The sequence below is a fragment of the Sinocyclocheilus grahami genome, unplaced genomic scaffold (genome assembly GCF_001515645.1).
Source record: "Sinocyclocheilus grahami isolate Dianchi unplaced genomic scaffold, SAMN03320097.WGS_v1.1 scaffold225.1, whole genome shotgun sequence".
Lineage (NCBI taxonomy): Eukaryota > Metazoa > Chordata > Actinopteri > Cypriniformes > Cyprinidae > Sinocyclocheilus > Sinocyclocheilus grahami.
Window position 1 is genome coordinate 1,355,238 of NW_015505404.1, and position 20,587 is coordinate 1,375,824.

General features: G+C 37.6%; 4 protein-coding genes across 4 annotated transcripts in view; 1 reads left to right on the forward strand and 3 right to left on the reverse strand.

Annotated features, from left to right (window-relative positions):
• agk (acylglycerol kinase) overlaps positions 1-363 on the reverse strand; it is a 6,724-nt gene extending 6,361 nt beyond the window's left edge. The window contains exon 1 of the mRNA XM_016287822.1: positions 107-363. Coding sequence (XP_016143308.1) covers positions 107-216 — 110 coding nt within the window. The 5' untranslated portion in view covers positions 217-363. The remainder of the gene's footprint in view (positions 1-106) is intronic.
• A 191-nt stretch (positions 364-554) lies between these two features.
• Positions 555-8,871, forward strand: LOC107596955 (DNA-binding protein SMUBP-2-like). Its single transcript, XM_016287826.1, is given in 16 exon segments — positions 555-807; positions 943-1,112; positions 1,223-1,414; positions 1,736-1,837; positions 1,944-2,107; positions 2,210-2,410; positions 3,418-3,565; positions 3,670-3,844; positions 4,056-4,236; positions 4,834-4,954; positions 5,044-5,138; positions 5,268-5,405; positions 7,048-7,223; positions 7,225-7,895; positions 7,981-8,180; positions 8,641-8,871. Coding segments are annotated over 16 exon segments (3,003 nt in total). The 5' UTR covers positions 555-730; the 3' UTR covers positions 8,833-8,871.
• A 1,655-nt stretch (positions 8,872-10,526) lies between these two features.
• On the reverse strand, positions 10,527-12,654 carry LOC107596999 (zinc-binding protein A33-like). Its single transcript, XM_016287883.1, has 4 exons — positions 12,627-12,654; positions 11,734-11,756; positions 11,512-11,630; positions 10,527-11,069 (listed from the first exon to the last, which is right to left on the reverse strand). Exons 3-4 carry the CDS (start codon positions 11,531-11,533, stop codon positions 10,555-10,557), a joined length of 537 nt encoding a protein of 178 aa, XP_016143369.1. The 5' UTR covers positions 11,534-11,630; positions 11,734-11,756; positions 12,627-12,654; the 3' UTR covers positions 10,527-10,554.
• A 397-nt stretch (positions 12,655-13,051) lies between these two features.
• On the reverse strand, positions 13,052-19,334 carry rapsn (receptor-associated protein of the synapse, 43kD). Its single transcript, XM_016287829.1, has 8 exons — positions 18,905-19,334; positions 17,721-18,059; positions 16,107-16,265; positions 15,257-15,355; positions 14,729-14,851; positions 14,001-14,054; positions 13,649-13,848; positions 13,052-13,570 (listed from the first exon to the last, which is right to left on the reverse strand). The coding sequence occupies exons 1-8, from the start codon at positions 19,127-19,129 to the stop codon at positions 13,498-13,500; spliced, it is 1,272 nt and encodes a 423-aa protein (XP_016143315.1). The 5' UTR covers positions 19,130-19,334; the 3' UTR covers positions 13,052-13,497.
• Positions 19,335-20,587: the final 1,253 nt, after the last annotated feature.

Below are 20,587 nucleotides of genomic sequence, written 5' to 3' on the forward strand. Positions count from 1 at the left end.
TAGATAGATAGATAGATAGATAGATAGATAGATAGATAGATAGATAGATAGATAGATAGATAGATAGATAGATAGATAGATAGATAGATAGATAGATAACACAAACCAGTGCTTTCCATATAGCCAGTGTCCTCCATATGACAGCACACACACAGCAAATGTGGATTTTTTCCAGTGATTTCTTAACGTCCGAAACACTTTCACTACTCGAGCCATTATTCTGTATTACTGTAAATCAACTGTCTTTTTAGATATCCCAATTAAGGTACACTATTGCACGGCTAAACGCAACAAGAATTGAGTGTAGCTCTTCACCGTTGACATTCCATCGTTCTCTCAAAGGATGAGCATGACCGGTGCAACAACAATATTCCTCCTCAAGGGGAAAAATATACGTTCCGCATCAAGTTTGTCGTAAAATGTGAATATTTTGTACTTTACCTTTGCAATAAATGTTATTATATATATCTCAAATAATTATGTAGTCGTTCTATGTTTTAATAGTTCAATACTATTTTTGTTCGTGACGAAATCACAGTGCCTGGATCTTCTGTACGGAGTGGGATTGAATTTAGAGACGGACCTTTTCAAGAGCATGCGCTGTAATATATAAACAGACATGACAGACGTACACTTTTTACATTATAAACATTTATTATATAAGTTCTAAATAAGCAGAGGAAGAGTCAAGCATATCCTTTTAGTTATCCATCAAGCTGATTTGACAGCTATGGAGGTTGAAAACTTCGTTTCCAAGACTCTTGAGCTCCTGCAAGAAGAGAGAGAAGCTGAATTAGAAGAAACACGGTAAATTATACATATATATATATATATAAGTTCTACACTTGTTCTTGGTTGGTATTTAGATAGCTATTCATTTCCATTACCCAAATGTATTCAACTATGAGGAACTTCTTGTTTAAATATTCCTTGTATTGTCAGAGCATGGCGGGAGAATTTATCTCCCAAGAATCTCCAGCACAAAGGAGTGTACCTGCTGAAACTTCAGATCGCAAGCCAGCACACTGGCATGTATGGCAGACTCCTGGTAGTTTTTGAACCCAGGAAAAGTATAGGAGCCTCAGTTCTGCCCAGCAACACCTTTGGACCTGGTGAGACATTCTTCTCTATTGAAGTACTTGATTTCATACAATACTGACCAATGAGCCACTTCACATTTTAACTCAAATATTATTTACTATCTTTTGTATTCTGTTTCTAGGTGATATTATAGGTTTGTATCAGGCAGAGGGTCAGGGTCAGCCGTCTCAGTTGGGTTCAGGTGTGGTGACACGTGTTACTCAAGCATCACTGACGGTGGCTTTTGATGACACACAAGATTGTATGAACTTGGACAGAGATGGACTTTACAATCTAATGAAGCTGGCAAATGATGTGACCTACAGGAGACTCAGAGTATGTGTGTTTGTCAGTCCATACAGCTAGTATAATTAAATATTAGTTTTTTCTCAAAAAAATCTAGTCTCTAATTTTTAGGATTTAAAAAAATTAGCTTGATTTAATATGCTCTACATACACAGGTTTATTCAAGCAGTTATTTTTTTATACATGTGGGGAAGGGTCCATAGACCCTCGTAATTGGCCCTTTGGTTAGGTGAGGGGGCGTTAGATATTATTTGTTAAATATAACAAAAAGTTGTGTGTCTGATTGGTCCAAATGCTACATGTAATTATGTGAATGAAATTGTTTGCATTCATGATGCATTTCCTACCTGCAGTGCCTTGAAGTCTTTAAATGGATACGGCAGTGGTCCTGCATCTCACCTGATCAGTGTCCTCTTTGGTTACTCAGAACCAGGGATATTATCACATCAGCGTAAGCATATACACAGAGTGGCATGTGAAAGGGATCTAAAATACAGCATTGTACAAAACCCTAGTACAATGGGGTCTTAAGTCTGTTTGTATTTCTTTTATTGCAGATGCACTGGAATTTAGCAACACTAGGTTAGATAATTCTCAGAAAGAGGCTGTGTCCTTTGCGATATCTCAAAAAGATGTTGCAATCATACATGGACCACCAGGAACTGGCAAAACCACTACAGTTGTTGAAGTAATCCTGCAGGCAGTAAAACAGGAACAAAAGGTGAGCAAGATATCAAACTCTTAATCTGGTTCATTAAGGTGTACATTATTTGATGTAGTATAGATGCAGTACTGTGGTGAACATCTGAGTAAATGATAACAGGTCCTTTGCTGTGCTCCTTCCAGTGTGGCTGTTGATAACTTGGTGGAGCGCCTGGCAAAAAGCAAGGTCAAGGTTTTAAGATTGGGTCACCCAGCCCGTCTGCTCGAGTCGATTCAGAAGCACTCGCTGGATGCGGTCCTTGCACACAGTGACAACACCAACATAATTTCTGATATTTGCAAGGACATGGACAAAGCTTTTGTAAGATTTTGTTTTATCATAATTGTTTGAGCTGCTCATTCAAATGGTACATTTAGGTGGAACAAAAATTGTTTCAGCCACACTTAAAATTGCAATTTATTTCAAAGAACAATATCACTTTTTTTCAAATAAAACTTTTCACAAAAATGTTTTTCAATTAATATTAATAAATATATTTTTTATAACAATATAAGTATACCATACTATACAGTATATAATATTATATGTATTGTATATATGACCTATTTACGTAAGATGCATATATCAGTTGCCACTCTATAGCTGCCAATAATGTGTCTTAAGGTCCTTGCACACTGAGTCCGAAATAGTTTTTTCATATTCGTCATCCTTTCCTATCAAAATGGTTGCTATGGATGCGAAAACGCAGAAAATCGAACCTGATCCGATTTTTTTTTATGACGGACGAAAGTTTCGGAGGCAGTGTGTAAACGTGATTGACACAGCGTGAGGTCGTATTTATTTTTTAACGTGCGAAAATTTCGGACTCAAGATGATATTTAAATGCTTAGTTTTATGATCAAAGCTCTGTAGTTTTAATTGTAGGGAGCAAAACATGCAATACAATAATGATTGAAAGATTTGATACTCACATTTAACATGTTTTTTCTAAAAGTGGTGTATGGATAATCAAGTAAAGCTAAGTTGCTTCAGTTCAGTAAGTGTTCGTCTTAAAATATTACCAACGATATAAAAGAAATGTAAAAATCAGTAATTTCACAGCAAAAATACATGTGTACCACAACCAGAAGTGGACCGTTTTATGATTCTTTTAAAAGGTCTTTTACTTGCTAAAAAACTATGAACTATCAGTTAGAGAGAAGGCACATGTGGAAGACTGTTCAACAGGTTTATGAGGAAAGTTTTGAACATGTTGATAATTTAGAGACCTTATAAATGTGCATATCCAATATGACAGAAGACTATAGTATTCACATATGTGTTGGGGCCTTGTTGTAATAGTCAAAATAAAAAAAATGCATTGACAGAATGAAATGAAGAAGGCTCGTGACAAAGGCCAACGGAGCAATCTGAGACGGGAAATCAGGGAACTGCGGCGAGAGCTAAAGACCAGGGAGGAAACAGCTATCACTCAGATCCTGAAAAGATCCGATGTTATTCTAGCAACTAACACTGGTAAGGAAACCTTTCTTAGCAGTCATCAATTTTATTATGCGATATGTTTGTTTGTTTGTTTATGCCTGATTTAAACTCAGATATGATTGATTTGCGTAATATAGGAGCCTCTGATGATGGTCCTCTCAAACATCTTCCCAATGATCATTTTGACCTGGTGGTGATAGATGAGTGTGCTCAGGCTCTAGAGAGCAGCTGTTGGATCGCTCTGCTCAAAGCACGCAAGTGCATTCTGGCTGGGGATTACAAACAGCTGCCACCAACGATCAAATCACAGAGGTATGAAGGAAAAGGAATATATCTTACGGTTGTGAATTATTTGCTTTATGGTATCTATTCTTGATGAGCTCTTAACGTTTTCTTTTCATGATATAACTATTAATATACATGATATTTTTGGTCAGTATTTCAGATTATTCATGTTTTTTATTACATGAATTGCATGAATGTTTAGTTGAAATGTAATAAATGTTATTTATATCTTTCACAGTGCTGCATCTGAAGGCCTGTCTGTCAGCTTAATGGAGAGGCTGATAAAGAAATACGGAGACTCAGTGGTTCGAATGTTGACCACTCAGTACCGTATGAATAGTGCCATCATGCAGTGGGCTTCAGAGCAGATGTATGAGGGCAAACTAATCGCACACACTTCAGTGGAGAAATACTATGTAATATAAAATATGTTAATTGTTTCTGAAAAACATTCCAAGTACATTGTTTGAGGGGGCTTCTATAAGGTTTTTTTTTTTTTTTTACAGTACCAGTCCAAAGTTTTGGAGTAAGTTGCTATTATTCGGCAAAAATTGATCAAAATGTATCAAAACAAAGTAGCAATATTTATAATGTTACAAAAGATTTACATTTTTATTCAAAGAATTTTTAACTTCTATTCACCAAAGAGACCTGACAAAATGTATCACCATTTCCACAAAAATATTCAACATTGATAATAAGAAGAAAAGTTTCTTGAGCAGCAAATCAGCATATTAGAAGGATCATGTGACACTGAAGATTGGAGTAGTGGTTGCTGAAAAATCAGCTTTGCCATCACAGGAATAAGTTACATTTTAAAATATATTAAAATGGAAACATTTCACAATATTTACTATATTTTTGATCGAATAGATGCATCCTTGGTTAGCATAAGAGACTTCTTTCAAACCCTTACCTTCCCCAAACTTTTGAATGGTAGTGTATATTTTAAGTCTGCTAGCAACCTCTATATATAGAGAAAGATACATTTGAAGAGAACTAATTGCATCTTGAACAGAGACCTGGCTGGTGTTGCTGATGTTGAGGAAACCAGAATTCCTCTTCTGCTCATTGACACTGCAAGCTGTGGCCTGAATGAAATGGAGGACACAGATGAGCAGTCCAAAGGAAATCAAGGTTGATATCAGCTCCAAACACAATATTAGTGCATAATTAAGCTATGAAATGCCTTCTGAATGTTTTTTTTATTCTCTATTACTCCACAGGAGAGGTAGACATTGTGGCACTTCATATAAAGGCTCTTACTGAGGCTGGAGTTCAAGTCAAGGATATTGCGATTATTGCACCCTATAATCTCCAGGTGAGGTACTTTTCAAAGAACTGATGTGTAAAAGAGCACATTTTTTATATATGCCTGCAAAGCAAAAAAAAATGTTTCAGTATAAATAGCAGTAATGCATTTAAAAAAAATAGATTTTGTCTGTTTAAGGTGGATCTTTTGAGACAGAAGCTGTCTCATAATCATGCAGAGCTGGAGATCAAGTCTGTTGATGGATTCCAGGGAAGAGAGAAGGAGGCAGTGGTGTTGTCATTAGTCAGGTCCAACAGGAAGGGTACGCCAGAGTTTGTGCTTTTAGTAAATTCAGTTTGGCTTACTTAAAGGGATAGTTCACCCAAAAATGAAAAGTTGATGTTTATCTGCTTACCCCCAGGGCATCCGAGATGTAGGTGACTTTGTTTCTTCAGTAGAACACAAACGAAGATTTTTAACTCAAACCGTTGCAGTCTATCAGTTATATAATGGAAGTGAATGGGAATCACGCCTTTGAGAGTCAAAAAAACATACACAAACAAAACCAAATTAAACCCTGCGGCTCGTGACGATACATTGATGTGTAAAGACACGAAACGATCAGTCTGCAAGAAACGGAACAGTATTTATATAGTTTTTTACCTCTGATTCACCGCAATGTCCGAACTGTCCTGAGCGCGTTCGCGTCTTCTTCTTCAGCCGGCGTGTAATGCGTCGTCTTCTTCTTCTTGCTTTACGGCAGATCGTAGAATTACCGCCACCTATCTCTCAAATGGACCATTGACACTCTATCTACAATCTCAATTAGGAGTGTCAATGGCCCATTTGAGAGATAGGTGGCGGAAATGCACTTATAATTCTACGATCTGCCGTAAAGCAAGAAGAAGAGGAAGACGCGTACCGCGCCGGCTGTCGAGAACGCGCTCAGGACAATTGCGGTGAATCAGAGGTAAAAAAACTATATAAATACTGTTCAGTTTCTTGCACAGACCGGTCGTTAGTGATGGTGAGATGAAGCCTCATGAAGCATTGAAGCTTTTCAGCCAAGTGGTTTACAAAAGGGTTCAATTCTCGAGACTTCATTTGCTCACAATACCACCTGGTGGCCAAAGAGTGTAAAACAAGCAGATACATTACAGATGACATGATGTGGTCTGTGATGCACTGTATTTTGCGCCAGTTAAGGCTTAGAAATAACGGTGAAGAAAAAAAAATCAATTTCCACATAGACTAATCTGTTTATATGAATATAATGTGTATTTTCTAGTGGTATATAATGATTGTATAACATAATATAACATAACTATGTAACAAACGTATTGGCTTGAAATTAATGGGGCTATCAAATGTGTGTAAATCAAGTCTTTGCTCATAATAGGCAGGGGGGCCAATATTATTAGTCTAAAACTGGAAAGTGGCTGAGTTTAACAGGGCAGAGGACCGTGAATTTACAAGATTCGAACCACTTCCTGAACCAGTCTGGCAAAGCGAGGCTTCAGACGTCATTGCTCTAAAGCGATACAAGCCTCGATACGCGCTTCACTGAAAGCTGCCGGGATTTCTCACATGCTCCGAAGCCTCGGCACAGAACGTAACATCACTACCGGTCGTTTCATGTCTTTACACATCAATGTATCGTCACGAGCCACAGGGTTTAATTGGGTTTTGTTTGTGTATGTTTTTTTTGTCTCTCAAAGCCGTGATTCCCATTCACTTCCATTATATGACTGACAGACTGCAACGGTTTGAGTTAAAAATCTTTGTTTGTGTTCTACTGAAGAAACAAAGTCACCTACATCTTGGATGCCCTGGGGGTAGGCAGATAAACATCAAATAAAAATTTTTGGGTGAACTATCCCTTTAAATATACATTTTTGTCATTATTTATTCACCCTCATGTTATTCCAAACCTGTATGTGAACATAAGGAATTATCTCACATATACTCCAACGGTGAGGTTGGATTTCTTGCTGAAGACAGAAGGATCAATGTGGCTGTGACTCGTGCCAGACGCCAGCTTGTGGTAGTGTGCGATTCTCAGACTGTTCGAAACCATGACTTCCTCAAATCCCTAGTGGACTATATGTCTGAACATGGAGAGGTTCGTACTGCCTTTGAGTACCTGGAAGACTGTGGCACAGAATTACATCCGTGACGAAAAGGACAAACAGATCAACAGCAAAGACGCTGCGTCTACAAAACAGAAGTCCAAGAACCAAGGCAAGAAAACGGAACAAAAACAGAAGAAAAGTGCAAACAACAAAAGTAGAGGACTGAATCAGTCCAATGTTCAGCTTGACCAACATAAAAACACCAATTCACACCATCCTAAACCCAAAGATGCCGATCAGACACAAAATAAGAAACAAGAGATAAAGGAACAACTTCTGAACTTTCTGAAAGACCCAAACAAGACAGAGCTACAGTTTCCTTCCACGCTAAATTCTCATGAGCGTATGCTGGTCCATGAGCTCTCTGAAGAAATGGGTTTAAGGCATGAAAGCCATGGAGATGGGAAAAACTGTCGCATCGCTGTGTCCTGGCCCCCATTAGAACCGGACAAGTCAGTGGAGCCCGAACAACCAGACGTGACTCCATGTACAGCAGCGAAGCTACAAGATGAGTTACAGAAAGGACCCTCAAAGTCAGCTGTGGATCTGAAAAGCCTGCATTTGGAGCGAATGTGCCGGGAGCAGGAGAAACGAGATGAGAAAAAGCAGGAAAAACAACAAAGTGTGAGACGGGAACCAGATCCCAATGCAAGTAAAAGCCAGTCTGTTAAGAAACCCAAAGGAACTTCAAAAGGTTTGTGTTTTATATCCCAATTTCTGAATCGTTTCAATACTTTCATTCTGTTACACTTCATAGTCAATATGTGTTTCTTTCATAGGAAACACTAAGATAAAAGCAGGAGCCACAGATATAGCTGCAGGTGCCATGCCAGATGACGATTTTGATGCTCTCATCAATGCTGTGGTTAAAGCCGACAGCGTTTGTGGTTTTGTGAAGTGCAAAGCCAGTGTCCTGACACTAGGGCAACTCTGCCTCTACTGTAACAGACAATACTGTCTGAGTCACCATATACCTGAGGTAACTTGCTTTTTATTTTATATTACAGGATTCATATCATGAAGAACCACATTTTGCTTTATTTCTTTAAATAAGTGTTCATTATAATATGAGAGCAGACTGTAGCTTTCAGAAACATGACCTTTACAGTCATGATGTAATACAGAGCACGCTGGTTAGATGCTATTATTCATAAACACCAAACACTCAGTGCTAGAATCAAGTGGCTCAAGTTCTTTTTAACAATGATCTTGACCATTTCGAGTGCTTTTTCTCATTTCACGAGTGAAAAGGGTGTTGACATCAGAGTTTTAAAGGCTTGCTAACAAAAAATTTCAGCGTAAGGGTTGAAAATAGCCATTAAAATATATTATAAAATAATAACAAAATTTATGATATGACCTTTAAAATGTGTAAAACATTTAAACTAAAGATATTTTGATGCAAGATGCGTTTGAAATAAAGTATTGTCTTTTTTTAGGTGCACGGATGTGGAGACAAGGCAAAAGCTCAAGCTAGAATGAGGATAAGTAAAGAAGGGGTGCTTTATGCAGGAAGTGGACAGAAGGACAAATCAATAGATCCAAATAAAAAACCATATCTGCAGAGAAAACTAGACTCTAAACTCGATGATATGGCATCTCAAAGAAAAACTAAAGCCAAAGAGAACTGACATTCTAGGAGACACTAGATCAATCTGATGTTGTTTAATTTAAATGTGATGGTTATTTACTTGAAAAATATGTATAGAAAGATTTCTATGCTTTAAGTGTGGGCTTCACAAACATTTTGGTTATTATGAGTTCCTGAATAAGGCTGAGAACAGCTGCTATTTATTACAGATCCACACTGGCATGGTTAAATGGCAAACAAATCACAAATACCAGCCATACTTAATACTCCCGACTGGCATTGTGACTGAAAAGTGGATTTCTGAATGACTCTGGTTGTGCTTAAAATACCCACCCTAATGCTAGTCTGAAATCCCTGTACAAGATTTATGTCTTGTAGAATTATTGTTGGGAGCTTAAGTAGTTGCTCCACTGTGTCTCTCAGTGATTGATGCATTGATTATTATGTCATATGTGATCTCCCAGTTATCTCATAAAGCTCTGAAGAGCACAGGCAGAGCAATGCTTTGGCTTGGGTCCATTTAATGCTGGATTTAATATATTTAGTCTACATAGAGCATGTGCTCATATAGCTTGGTATATCTGTCCACAAGAGGACATAAGAGACTCGGTGGCATTGTGAGCTCAATGGATGCAGTAAGTGGAGGATTTTCACTGTGAACACATTAGAAGGAGTACTTCGGGTGACAATGTTTCTAATAGCCACAAGTCATGTGATAAAAATAAAATAAAATGTATAACAACTTTTGACAATTTGGTCTTTATGAAATGCTTTTAAATTTTACCTCAAGGCACTTGGAGCTAAAAAAAAAAATGTTAAGATTTTCTGGCAGAATGTGTCACCGAATACTAAATTAAACACATAAATGTTATTTTTGTGTTGGTTGGTTGATGTCTGGTTTGATCAGCTTTCCTTGTACAGTGCAAATTTTATGGTTGTGTCAAAAATACTTTAAAATGCGGTCTAAAGGTAATTTATAATGAAAGATTTGTGTATTCATTTAAGAGCATGGTCTGATTGAAACATTTGAGTTAACAGAATTGCAGTATTTGTAATACTGTAAGTACAGTAGTAGTAGTTTTCTTTGGCTGTCCTGTGTGACTTCCAAATGACTCAGGTAGATGATACTCTGCGCTTGAAATGCTTAGCCCTAAAATAGCTCTGCAATGTTCTGAATCAGGAATAACCATTTAGCTGAAGTAAATAGTTACAAAATGGAAATATCCTTAAAGGAATATGAAACATGCTGTGGGTTTGCATAGTTTTTCTCGTTTTACAAGAAGTGCTCAGCTAAATTTTAACTAAAGTGTAAACTTTGTGTGTGTGTGTGTAATGATGCATGACCATAGCATAAAAAATGAGTTTAGTATAAAAAAGTGAGTGAGTCAACAAATGTTTCAACAGATGTAATCACAATTTTAAATACTGGCAAAAACAGGTAAGCTTCCAAAACTCAAACATAATAATATACATACTAATATAATTTATGCTGATTTAAGTGGATGGTACAAAAATACTGTATTACAGCAATGTGAAATTAATAATAATCACCTTTAACAAGTAATTGTAAATGAAAAGTCTAGCTACAAATTTACTTCATCTTTGTATTAATTAATTAAAAAAAAAATTATTTATTTATTTGGCTTTAATTTTGGGTGAAATGTGACCTGCACACTTTTTTATTTTTAGAAATTCACAGATAAATTAATGTTTTGTAGTTGTTGCATTTTCAAATTAATGTACTGTTTTTGTGCCCCATGCATTAAAATGCACAGATTCTAAGTGTGCTCCCCTCCTTTATCCCAGTGGCAAAATAAGGAAAGATTCTCTCAGTAAACTTATCTTTAAATGTGTAAATACTGCCACCATCTGCAGCGTCAGAAAAGGAAACCTTTCCTTTATCATAGTCCAGTTCAACTGTGATTATCTGTAGGGGTTTTTTCAGGGTTAGTCGTGTGCGGGGAGAGCTCTGAGCCCAGTAGGATTCCTCGTTGTTTGAAATGACCCAGAAACCCTCTTTTGGGTTGAGAAAAACTGCAGTCTTCCTCTTTATTGACTCTCGTGCCACCCCAACGTACCACTCTTTGCTGTATGCCACCTCTACATGCCAGCGCTGCTTTCCTGAATCGAAGCTGTTAGCAGCGAGTACTGCCATGCGGCTCGTGCAGCGTTCAGGGTTATCAGGAAGCTGCTGTTTTTTCCCATAGCTGATGGTGGTGAGTTCATCTTTGACGATCAAGTTAGGGTGTGCCGTGTTTGGATCGAAATTGACAGAGGCTGGAAAGATAACAGAAAGCAAAACCTCCTCTCATGATTTTGCATAGACCTAGCAGTGTAGTGATTACTAATTATTTTAGAAGGAACTGTAAAGAATCTGTTGTAAATTATAAATGATATTTACACATTTAAACACTGAAACACATCTTAAGATGTCAAGTTTGAATACAGGAAAATGCTAATGAGATTTGAGAGCTATGACACAAAGATATTATATTTAAAATACTTGAAATATAGTGCAAAAGTCGTATGGATTAGCCCCTGGTCCCTATAACCTACTTTTGTAAAGAAAGGGGTAGTTTGGGGACAATTATGCTAATCACCTCATTTTATGCTACATGTGAGAAATAAAAAGTCATACTGAGTACATCGTGAGTAAATGATGACAGAATTGTCATTTTTGGGTGAACTCGTGTTATAAAGGACTTGATTGTGTACTTACAGTGGTGTACATCTCTTTCCATTCTTTTCCAGACCCCGTGCTTTAATGATCCAAGGTACTGAAGCACATCTATAAGTGCCTTTTTTGGATATTCTGTTTCAGGAGCAGTGTTGCTAGTCCTGTAATAAAATCATTATTTGTTTAATTATTTTTGCGTGAAAAGAAAAAACGGACAGACTGCTTATACTAAAACTTTAAATTAAAAACCATTGTGTACAGTACCGTTTTATTGCCTCCTTACATTCCTGTAGGTAGAGAAAATGTAAAGGTATTGGCATAATTGTAATAATTTGAAACATGCTTACTTTATTTCTTTCTTTCAGATAAGGCCAAATAGGGAACATTAAAGGTTTTGAAATGCTGTGCACAAAATTATACTTATCCTAATCACTGAAGTGAAGTGTATGTTTAGTCAATCAGGAGACATTTAATGCTTTACCTGTCAATCATTTTGTGCGTACATATAGCAGTCCATATAGGGCAACCAACAGCTTGGAGATTTTATGATATTATAGGATGCAAAATAGGCTATTCACGATTTCTTACATCAACAACGGCTTAGGGCTGGTCACACAGTGTCCCAGGGGTTTGCGTTTAAAAAATGTAAGATAAAGCACTAATGAAAAAGAACAGCTCATGCGCGAGACATAAAAAAAACAGAAAGACTCGACGCATGTTTACATCGAAAAACAATTTAAAAACAGCACAATTAAAACACGTTGTGTGTGAACCAGCTGTTACACAGCCAAACATGATAAAGGAATACAAAGACAAAGGAAAATAAGAAGACCAATGCAGTGAGCTAAGGTAAAGTTGCCAACGGCTAACATGGCTCACAGTACCTTTACGTAAAAATAATGTTTTAAAAGCACATTGACCTTTGAGACATAAAAAAAACAGAAAGACTCGACGCATGTTTACATCGAAAAACAATTTAAAAACAGCACAATTAAAACGCGTTGTGTGTGAACCAGCTGTTACACAGCCAAACATGATAAAGGAATACAAAGACAAAGGAAAATAAGACCAATGCAGTGAGCTAAGGTAAAGTTGCCAACGGCTAACATGGCTCACAGTACCTTTACGTAAAAATAATGTTTTAAAAGCACATTGACCTTTAAAAATGTCAGATCATCCGCTATTATGATGGGAAAAAAAAAATATTTTTCACATTTTTTGTCCATTCAACAAAAGAAATGAATTCAGCTGTTATCAGAAATGTAGTAATGTTGTGTGTACTGTATAAGATTCTTATTAAAATACATAAATAATTGTCATATAAATAATTAACAAAATGCATAATTGGTCAAGTTAATAAGTTGAACACATGCCTCTGTTACTTCAGAATATTACAGTTCACTAACAGGAGGCAGTTAAGAGACATTTGAGTTTACTACAAGCTCAAAACAAACCTCAAACAGAACAGCATCTTTCAGCATATCTTATACCGCTGACAGAGAACAACTTTATCTTTTTAAAATTACATTGATTGTAGCATTCATTAATTATTTACACAATCTAAAGAAATTGATTAGGGCTTGAAACTTGATTGAAAATCACTTAGAAGGTTATAAATGATTTAAATATACATGTTCTGTTCAGCTGTGATAATAGAACAATAATGTCCATTAGGAAACCATGTGATATGTAAAGCTCTCACCTTGTTGATGAATATCCTCACTGACAGGATAGCAATGCTGCATGGTCCAATCAAAGGCTGTTTTTCTGTCTTAAACCAATGCAGTATAATAAAGTCAGTTCAGTGTAATATCTGTTGTCTTTCATGACGTCTCTGTGTTAAACTATTAATCCATGTCCTGTCATTTCCACATTATTCCCAGTTGCCATAAAGACAGGATGGAAATACCGGAAACCGTCCTTTTGTCCAGTTAGAAAGCTTCCTGAAAGAAGGCCCTGGAACTTCTGCTCCCAGACGGGTCACTGTGATGGGATTCTGCCATTTTGTCCAAGGCAGGAGTGCAAATCTCATACAAAACCCAGCTTCACTGAAGAACGATGGCATTTTGGGCAGCCCTTTGTGCCGTTTGTCTGCAGACACCTGCATGTGTGAAAAGAACATAGTGAGCGACATAGATAGCTGGTGGCTACAGAGAGTAATAAACACACAAATACATACTTGAGGTGGAAAATGTGAGAGCAGGGCAAAGCCTGCAGCTGCTGGTTCCTCTCTCCGATAGACTCCCCACACATGCCACAGTAGAGCTCTAGCTCTTCCACACACTGCAGGAACTTCACCACCTGCTCTCTCAACTCATCCTGCTGCTCCTTACAGCGGTAGATGCCTTCACACAGACTGTGCACCTTCAGGATACACAGCTGGCAGAGAAGTGCACAGAGAGAGTCAAATACAATGCTAATGCTAATACTATTAGAGAACATCTTCTGATGTCATTAAAGCTCCACTGCTTCAGAAGCAGTGTTGAAAATGAGATGTTTGTCTCTTATTCTAAAACAGATTCTGAAATCACCTTGTTTCCAATCGCCTCGGCCAGATCATGCGCTCTTTGCAATGAGTCCAAAGCCTGTGACAGTATTCAAATTAAAAAGAAATAATAAATAAACCATTGCCATTTAATATTTGTGACCTTGGACCACAAAACCAGTCATAAGGGTCAATAGTTCAAAATTGAGATTGAGATAATCTGAAAGCTGAATAAATAAGCTTCCATTGATGTATGGTTTGTTAGGATAGACAATATTTGGTTGAGATACAACTATTTAAAAATCTGGAATCTGAGGGTGCAAAAAAATCTAAATACAGAGAAAATGCCTTTAACGTTGTCCAACTGTCTTCGTGGAACATGATCTTTACTTAATATCCTAATGATTTTTGGCATAATAGAAAAATCTATAATTTTGACCCATACAATGTTTTTATGGCTATTGCTGAAAATATACCCAAGCGACTTAAGACTGGTTTTGTGGTCCAGGGTCACATACTGTATATAAAATGTACAACTAGACAATAAAGGAAATAAAGTTGAAGTTGAAAGTTTTCAAAAGGGGCTTTCATTGCCATGCAAAAGATGAACCATTGTGGGTTCCCCAAATAACATTTCTGTGAATAGTTCTTAAAACAGCCATTTTCTTTTTATTAGTGTGAAGAATATATTTATTTGCTTCTTCATTGAATGATAGATGCCAATAAATAATCTTTATTTTTAGGGAAACTACACAATCAAATCAGTTTCCTGACCTTATCGTATTCCTTCTGCAGAATCCAGCACTTCCCCACACCTACGTAGATGGATGCTTGTCCAAGGCGGTTGCCGATCTCTGACATTATGCACATGGAGGACTCGTAGCGAGGGAATGCTTTCTGTATTAAAGGTGAGCACACAAAGAAAATAATTATTGCTATAAGCAACACTTATGACACTCTTGGTCAACTATTTTGCAATAGAATAATATTATTAATAATATTTTTCGATTAGATAATTAATCGAAAAATAATCTTGGTTATGGCTGTTGCAATTCATTTTTAAGTGTGTTGAGTACATAATGCATATTTAGTTTTTGCATCATTGAACATTGGAGCTAATTACAGACAGCTTGTTTCAAATGTGTAATAAGAAATAATTGACAATTATGAGTTTGGTCATAACTGTGAAGCACTATTCTGCAATACTGTGTAAGTGAAACAGTGAAAAAAATTGTACAACAGTTATGTGCTAAATGCACTAGTAATAGCAATACACTGGAAAAAAAAAGCAGTAGAACTTACATCAACATCTTTCTGACAGCGATGAATATCAGCAAAGTTAAGCAGACACAATGCCTGAAGGGGCCGATCTCCATGCTGCAGTGCAATCTTCATTGATTCCTGAGAGACATAAGATCATTTCCAATATTAAGGAAACATGTATAAGTGTTGTCCTGTCCTCCACAGCAAACATTTCTTTTAAATTGTAATAATATTTCACAATATTACTCTATTTTTGAAAAAATAATTGCAGCCTTGATGAGAATAAGAGGGTACTTAAAAAAAAAAATCATAATTATTCCAAAAATTATCGGTAGTGTATGAACCAACAACCCCCATTCATACAATATTCAAAACTGAGAAGTTGCGCAACAGCTGGAACATGGCCTGCATTAATCCTCGCTGTTAGATGTCTGTATATCACACTTGCAGACAGCACATTGTGACGCTCACAGTCCAAAGCAATGACTGGCTGTGATATTTCTCTCCTCGTCATTAGCAAGGAGCTAAGGGTAAGCTCTGCTCTCCATTAACACTCCTCTCAGACAGCACCTCAACAGGATGGACTCCGGACTGGCGTATTTTTATCAGCCATATAGTAAAGGGGGCTGGCACAACTAGTCCTACAAATAACTGCACCTGTCAGTTGTGCCGTGGCCCGAGCAGCAGACAGAGGCCAGGGTTACACCAAGGGGACTGATAAATATGATCAACATGCGGCATCCTGGGGGATTAAGGTGATGCTGCCTTAAATTTGTCCAGCTGACCATTGACACAAGTTGTTTCCACATAAAAATTGCCTTATTTGTTTTTGGTGCACCTACTTTAGTCATTTAAAAATGGTTGATGTATCATAATTAGATGCTTGTACCTCACAGCATTCCATTGCATCTGCTAAGCGCAGCAGCTTCCTGTAGGCCACCGACATATGGTACTGGCTCATGGCACGGTACTTGAGACTCCAACCCTTACCATAGTCATTCACGAGTTCCGCTGCTTTGCAAGGAAAGAAGAGTGCTTTCTCATAATCCTGCAACAACGCAAAATATGCAGATATGGACACTTATTAGAAGCATAAAACAAGCTGTACATAAAGCATAGGAACTTGTATTATGTATGGTCTTTAAAGAATGTTGATACAAAACAGCAACCAAATATAAGAAAACATTTCCACAAGTTACTCCACAAAGTCTGACTGATGCATTTACTGGTATGATATTTCAAGTCAAAGCATAGATGCGTAATTTAAACAATTACAATTAAATACATATGAATATGAAAGAGTATGTACAGTAAATGAGAATGCTCAAAGAAACCAACCACTCAAAGTTGATAATTTCCCCTGTGGCAGGGAGATTTAGCTCTGCTACAGCTAAAAGAGGCTGTCTTATTATTGCCCCTAGTAGTGCTGACATTCTCCGCATGCCTCTCCATCACATACTTATTACAGCAGGCCTTCCAGGGGATTTGCTCTCTTCAAATCTCTGGTGTCAAGGTGAGTACAAATGCCTATATCTAGCCATTGAATACATTGTACATAACATGTAGGCAGTTTGTTAGTAATGTAAACACTGCTTTACTCTGTCACTTAAATAGAACTTAAAATGACTGCAGGCCAAAGGAACATTAAACAAATACTTTGTATACAGTATACAATGACTTTGACAGATACTGTAAATATATACACTACAGTTCAAAAGTTTAGGGCCTGAAAGCTTTTTTTTAATTAATACTTTTATTTAGCAAGGATGCATTAAATTGATCAAAAGTCACAGTAAAGGGTTTTACATTGTTTCAAATGATTTCTATTTCAAATAAATGCTGTTCTTTTAAACTTTGTTCATCAAAATCACTGTGAAATTTTCAACAGTGATCACTAAATCAGAATGGTTTCTGAAGGATAATGTGACACTGAAGACTGGAGTAATGGTTGCTGAAAATTCAGCTTTGCCATCACAAGAATAAATTACATTTTACAATATATTGAAACAGAAAGCAGTTGACGAGAAACCTTTTGAACAAATAAATGCAGCCATGACACTTTAGAAAGAGACTTCTTTCTAAAACATGAAAAAAATCTTCCCGACCCCAGACTTTTGAACGGTAGTACCAGCATACTGCTAGATCTCATGATCTTAAAAACTGATATAAAAAACCGTTAAAACTATTTATTTATATGAATTTAGTTGATAGTGAAGGAAAAGTAGCCAACAAGTGCCCATCATACTTGTGATCTCCTTCAATACTGTTTAAAAAGCATCCTAAAACGCACCTAATTAATTTGGTTAAGAGAATGTGTGTACAGAGATGTAATCCAGACAGAATTGTGACAGATTTTAAAGAAGCTTAAGTATAAGATTTGTAATGTTATTTCTGTGGTGTGATGACTTGAGTAGGTGTGCCACAAGCACAAAAAGTGGTAGCAAGCCCAAATTCCATGTGTATGTATTGTCTCTCAAATTTAAGTAGGTTTTAATAGTCATACCTTAAGCTGGATGTAGAAGTTGCCCAAACTACAACAGACCCGGCACTCCAGCATCTTGTCATCATTGTTGTGAGCGTATCGCAGTGCCTTCTCATAGCTCACTAAGGCCTTTTGGAAAATGCTAAGGCCCAGATAGGCATTGCCCATGCTCAAACACACTTGCCCGTTGAGCTGTAGGCTTACAGTGGTGCCCTGCATGTTTAAGCAGGTCTCACAATATGAGACCGTCTTCTGGAATTCACAAAGCTTCTCATTGCTGCGTGCCAGGTTCAGGTAGCCCTCCGTCAGGTAGTCCGGATCCTCCATCTCTCTGGCTGTGTTTATCTGAGCTAGGGAGTACTAATGAATGGTTGCATATACATGGGGACAGAAAACAGTAGAAATTAGTTTATTGATAAAGCTATTTCAGAGAAATCTAAAACTACATATAGTTTGCATTCAACTGGTGTTCCCCATCTTGTTGCAACCTGATATAATGCTATACAAGACAAAGGACTACTGTTAAAATTGTCTTCATACCACAGTAGATATCAAGCATACTTTATTATTATCATGTGAGAGCTACAGTTGTTTAAACACATCATAGTGCAAATGAAGTCTTTGCTGAATTCGGGAAAGCAGGTCCCTCTGCAAGGAGGTTTATGTCAACAAGATGCTCGGTGCTGAGGATCATGTTGCATGCGGCTCTCCTTACCATCCGTGTAACAATATGGAAGTTACATATTATATGCATGTTCCGCATTATTCAAATTGGTATATATTTCAGTACGTCAGAAATCTTCATCACTGAGGTTACAGACAAATTAGTGCAAATCATATGCATATCATATATAGCAGATATCAAACTTTAAAGAGATTTTCATTTACTCAACCTCATTTTGTTTCAAACCTGTGTGACTGACTTGCTTGTGTGGAACACAAAAAAGTCAGTGGGGTCCAATGTTGAACCCGAGTGACTCATCATATGGACAAAACAAAAGTTTTTCAGTTTTCAAAATTGTCTCCATTTTTGTTTTCCACAGAGGAAATCAAGTCATACAAGTTTGGAACAACATAAAAATGATCCTTTAACAGTTCACTCCACATGTCAGTTGATGGAATACATATGTATCAACTTTTTTGACAAACAGTGAAAAAATATCAGTGTAAAGGAGCAGGAGGATGACTGCTTAAGTGGCTCTTACCTGTAGCATCTCCTTGTATTTCCCCATTTCCGAATGGGCTGTGATCAGACAACCTAAAACTCGAAACTTCCCCCCAGGATCAGATGTCTTCCTTAACACTTTCATCCAGACATATAAAGCCTTTTCTGTGTCATTTGACTGATAAAGCTTCAGCCCCTTCTCAATCTGCTGTTTGGTTTGGTCCTGACCCATTTCTGCTACAAAGTCCCTCATAAAAATAACCATCCGTTTGGCTCTTCGGCCCACTGGTGAAGCGCAAGCGTAGTTTTTGTCTTTCACCGTCACCGCACCAAAACAGAAGACGTGTTAGTGAAAATCCACCTTGGAGATCTGCACCCACTTGCGTCACTGATCCACAACTCTCAGCTTTGGGTGCAAAGAGATGTTGAAGAAACTGGATCCACAGCATGCAAGGTCTTCAGAGTCCAGATCTCCATTGCTCATCACTTTGAATAATCACAAAAACATGATCTCTTGACATTAAAAATACCCAACTTCAGTTGCTCCAGAAAGAAAATTGAAGGAAAAAAATGTGACACTAAAGTAATAAGTCTCAATCCAAGGTGCTGGCAATGATCTCCCAGAATATCTACTCCCTCCGCACCCGAGGGGGAGGAATTCTCTGTACACTCACCCCCACCCCTTCATCTTTCTCTTCCCTCCCACTGCAGTGCTGGCGCTACAGCAGATGGCCTTGTCACTCTGGACCATGTGTCTCTGCTGGAATCCAGCTTCAGCCTCTGAAAAGATCCAAGGTCACAAAAGACGCTTATCCGTCGATCTTCATACCAAGAGTAGTGCTGTTCACCTCCACATCCACACACCGTCAAGAGGCTCAAGCACCACAACTGTGAAGGACCCTTAAGAAAGAACAACTTTAGGAAATATTCAGTCCCGAGCTACAGCAGAGGTTTGGACATCATGTGAAAAAGTCTAAAAACAGCCAGATATTTCACAACGGTGAAGCAGAGCGCGTCAACGGTCCACATAGAGGGTGGCAGTTCCTGTGGGTGGGCCTTGTTAAGCCGCTCGGTGTGCCACCTCCCAGCCCCCCAGCCTTGGTGTCAGCAACTGATGCTTAGAATAGTTCACAATCTCTGACATGGTATTTGTCTTGAGTTACAGTACCGCTGCTTCTTGAAACACATCAATGGGATCGAATTGTCGGGTTCTCAACTGAACCTGGCTTTCTTTGGCCCTTCCTGCCCCCTTTACACCCAACTTCACGGATACAAATAGGGAGTATTTACCGCCTTGCCATTCACAAGATGGCTTGTCTTTCCAAAGATAAACATCTGGTGGTTGTAAGTCACGTCTTTGTTATAACACAATTCCTGAAATGCTAAAACACTGCCTCAGCACATTTTGGGGAAACCGAAATATATTCCTTGAAATAAATACTTGTGTTGCTACTAGCTTTCAAGTCTATTTTAAAACAGAGCGAGAAAAAAGAAAAACACTCCTTACCAATCTTTTATTGTGTTTTTGTTCACACAAAAAAGAAAATAGCTATCATTTACTCACCCTCATGTTGTACCAAACCAGTATGACTTTCTTCTGAGAAACACAAAAAAGCAGCATTGGACCTCCCTTACTTTCATTGTATGGACGAAAATAAAACATACATTCTTAAAAATATCTTCTTTTGCCTTCTGCAGAAGAAAGACAGTCTTTCAGGTTCAG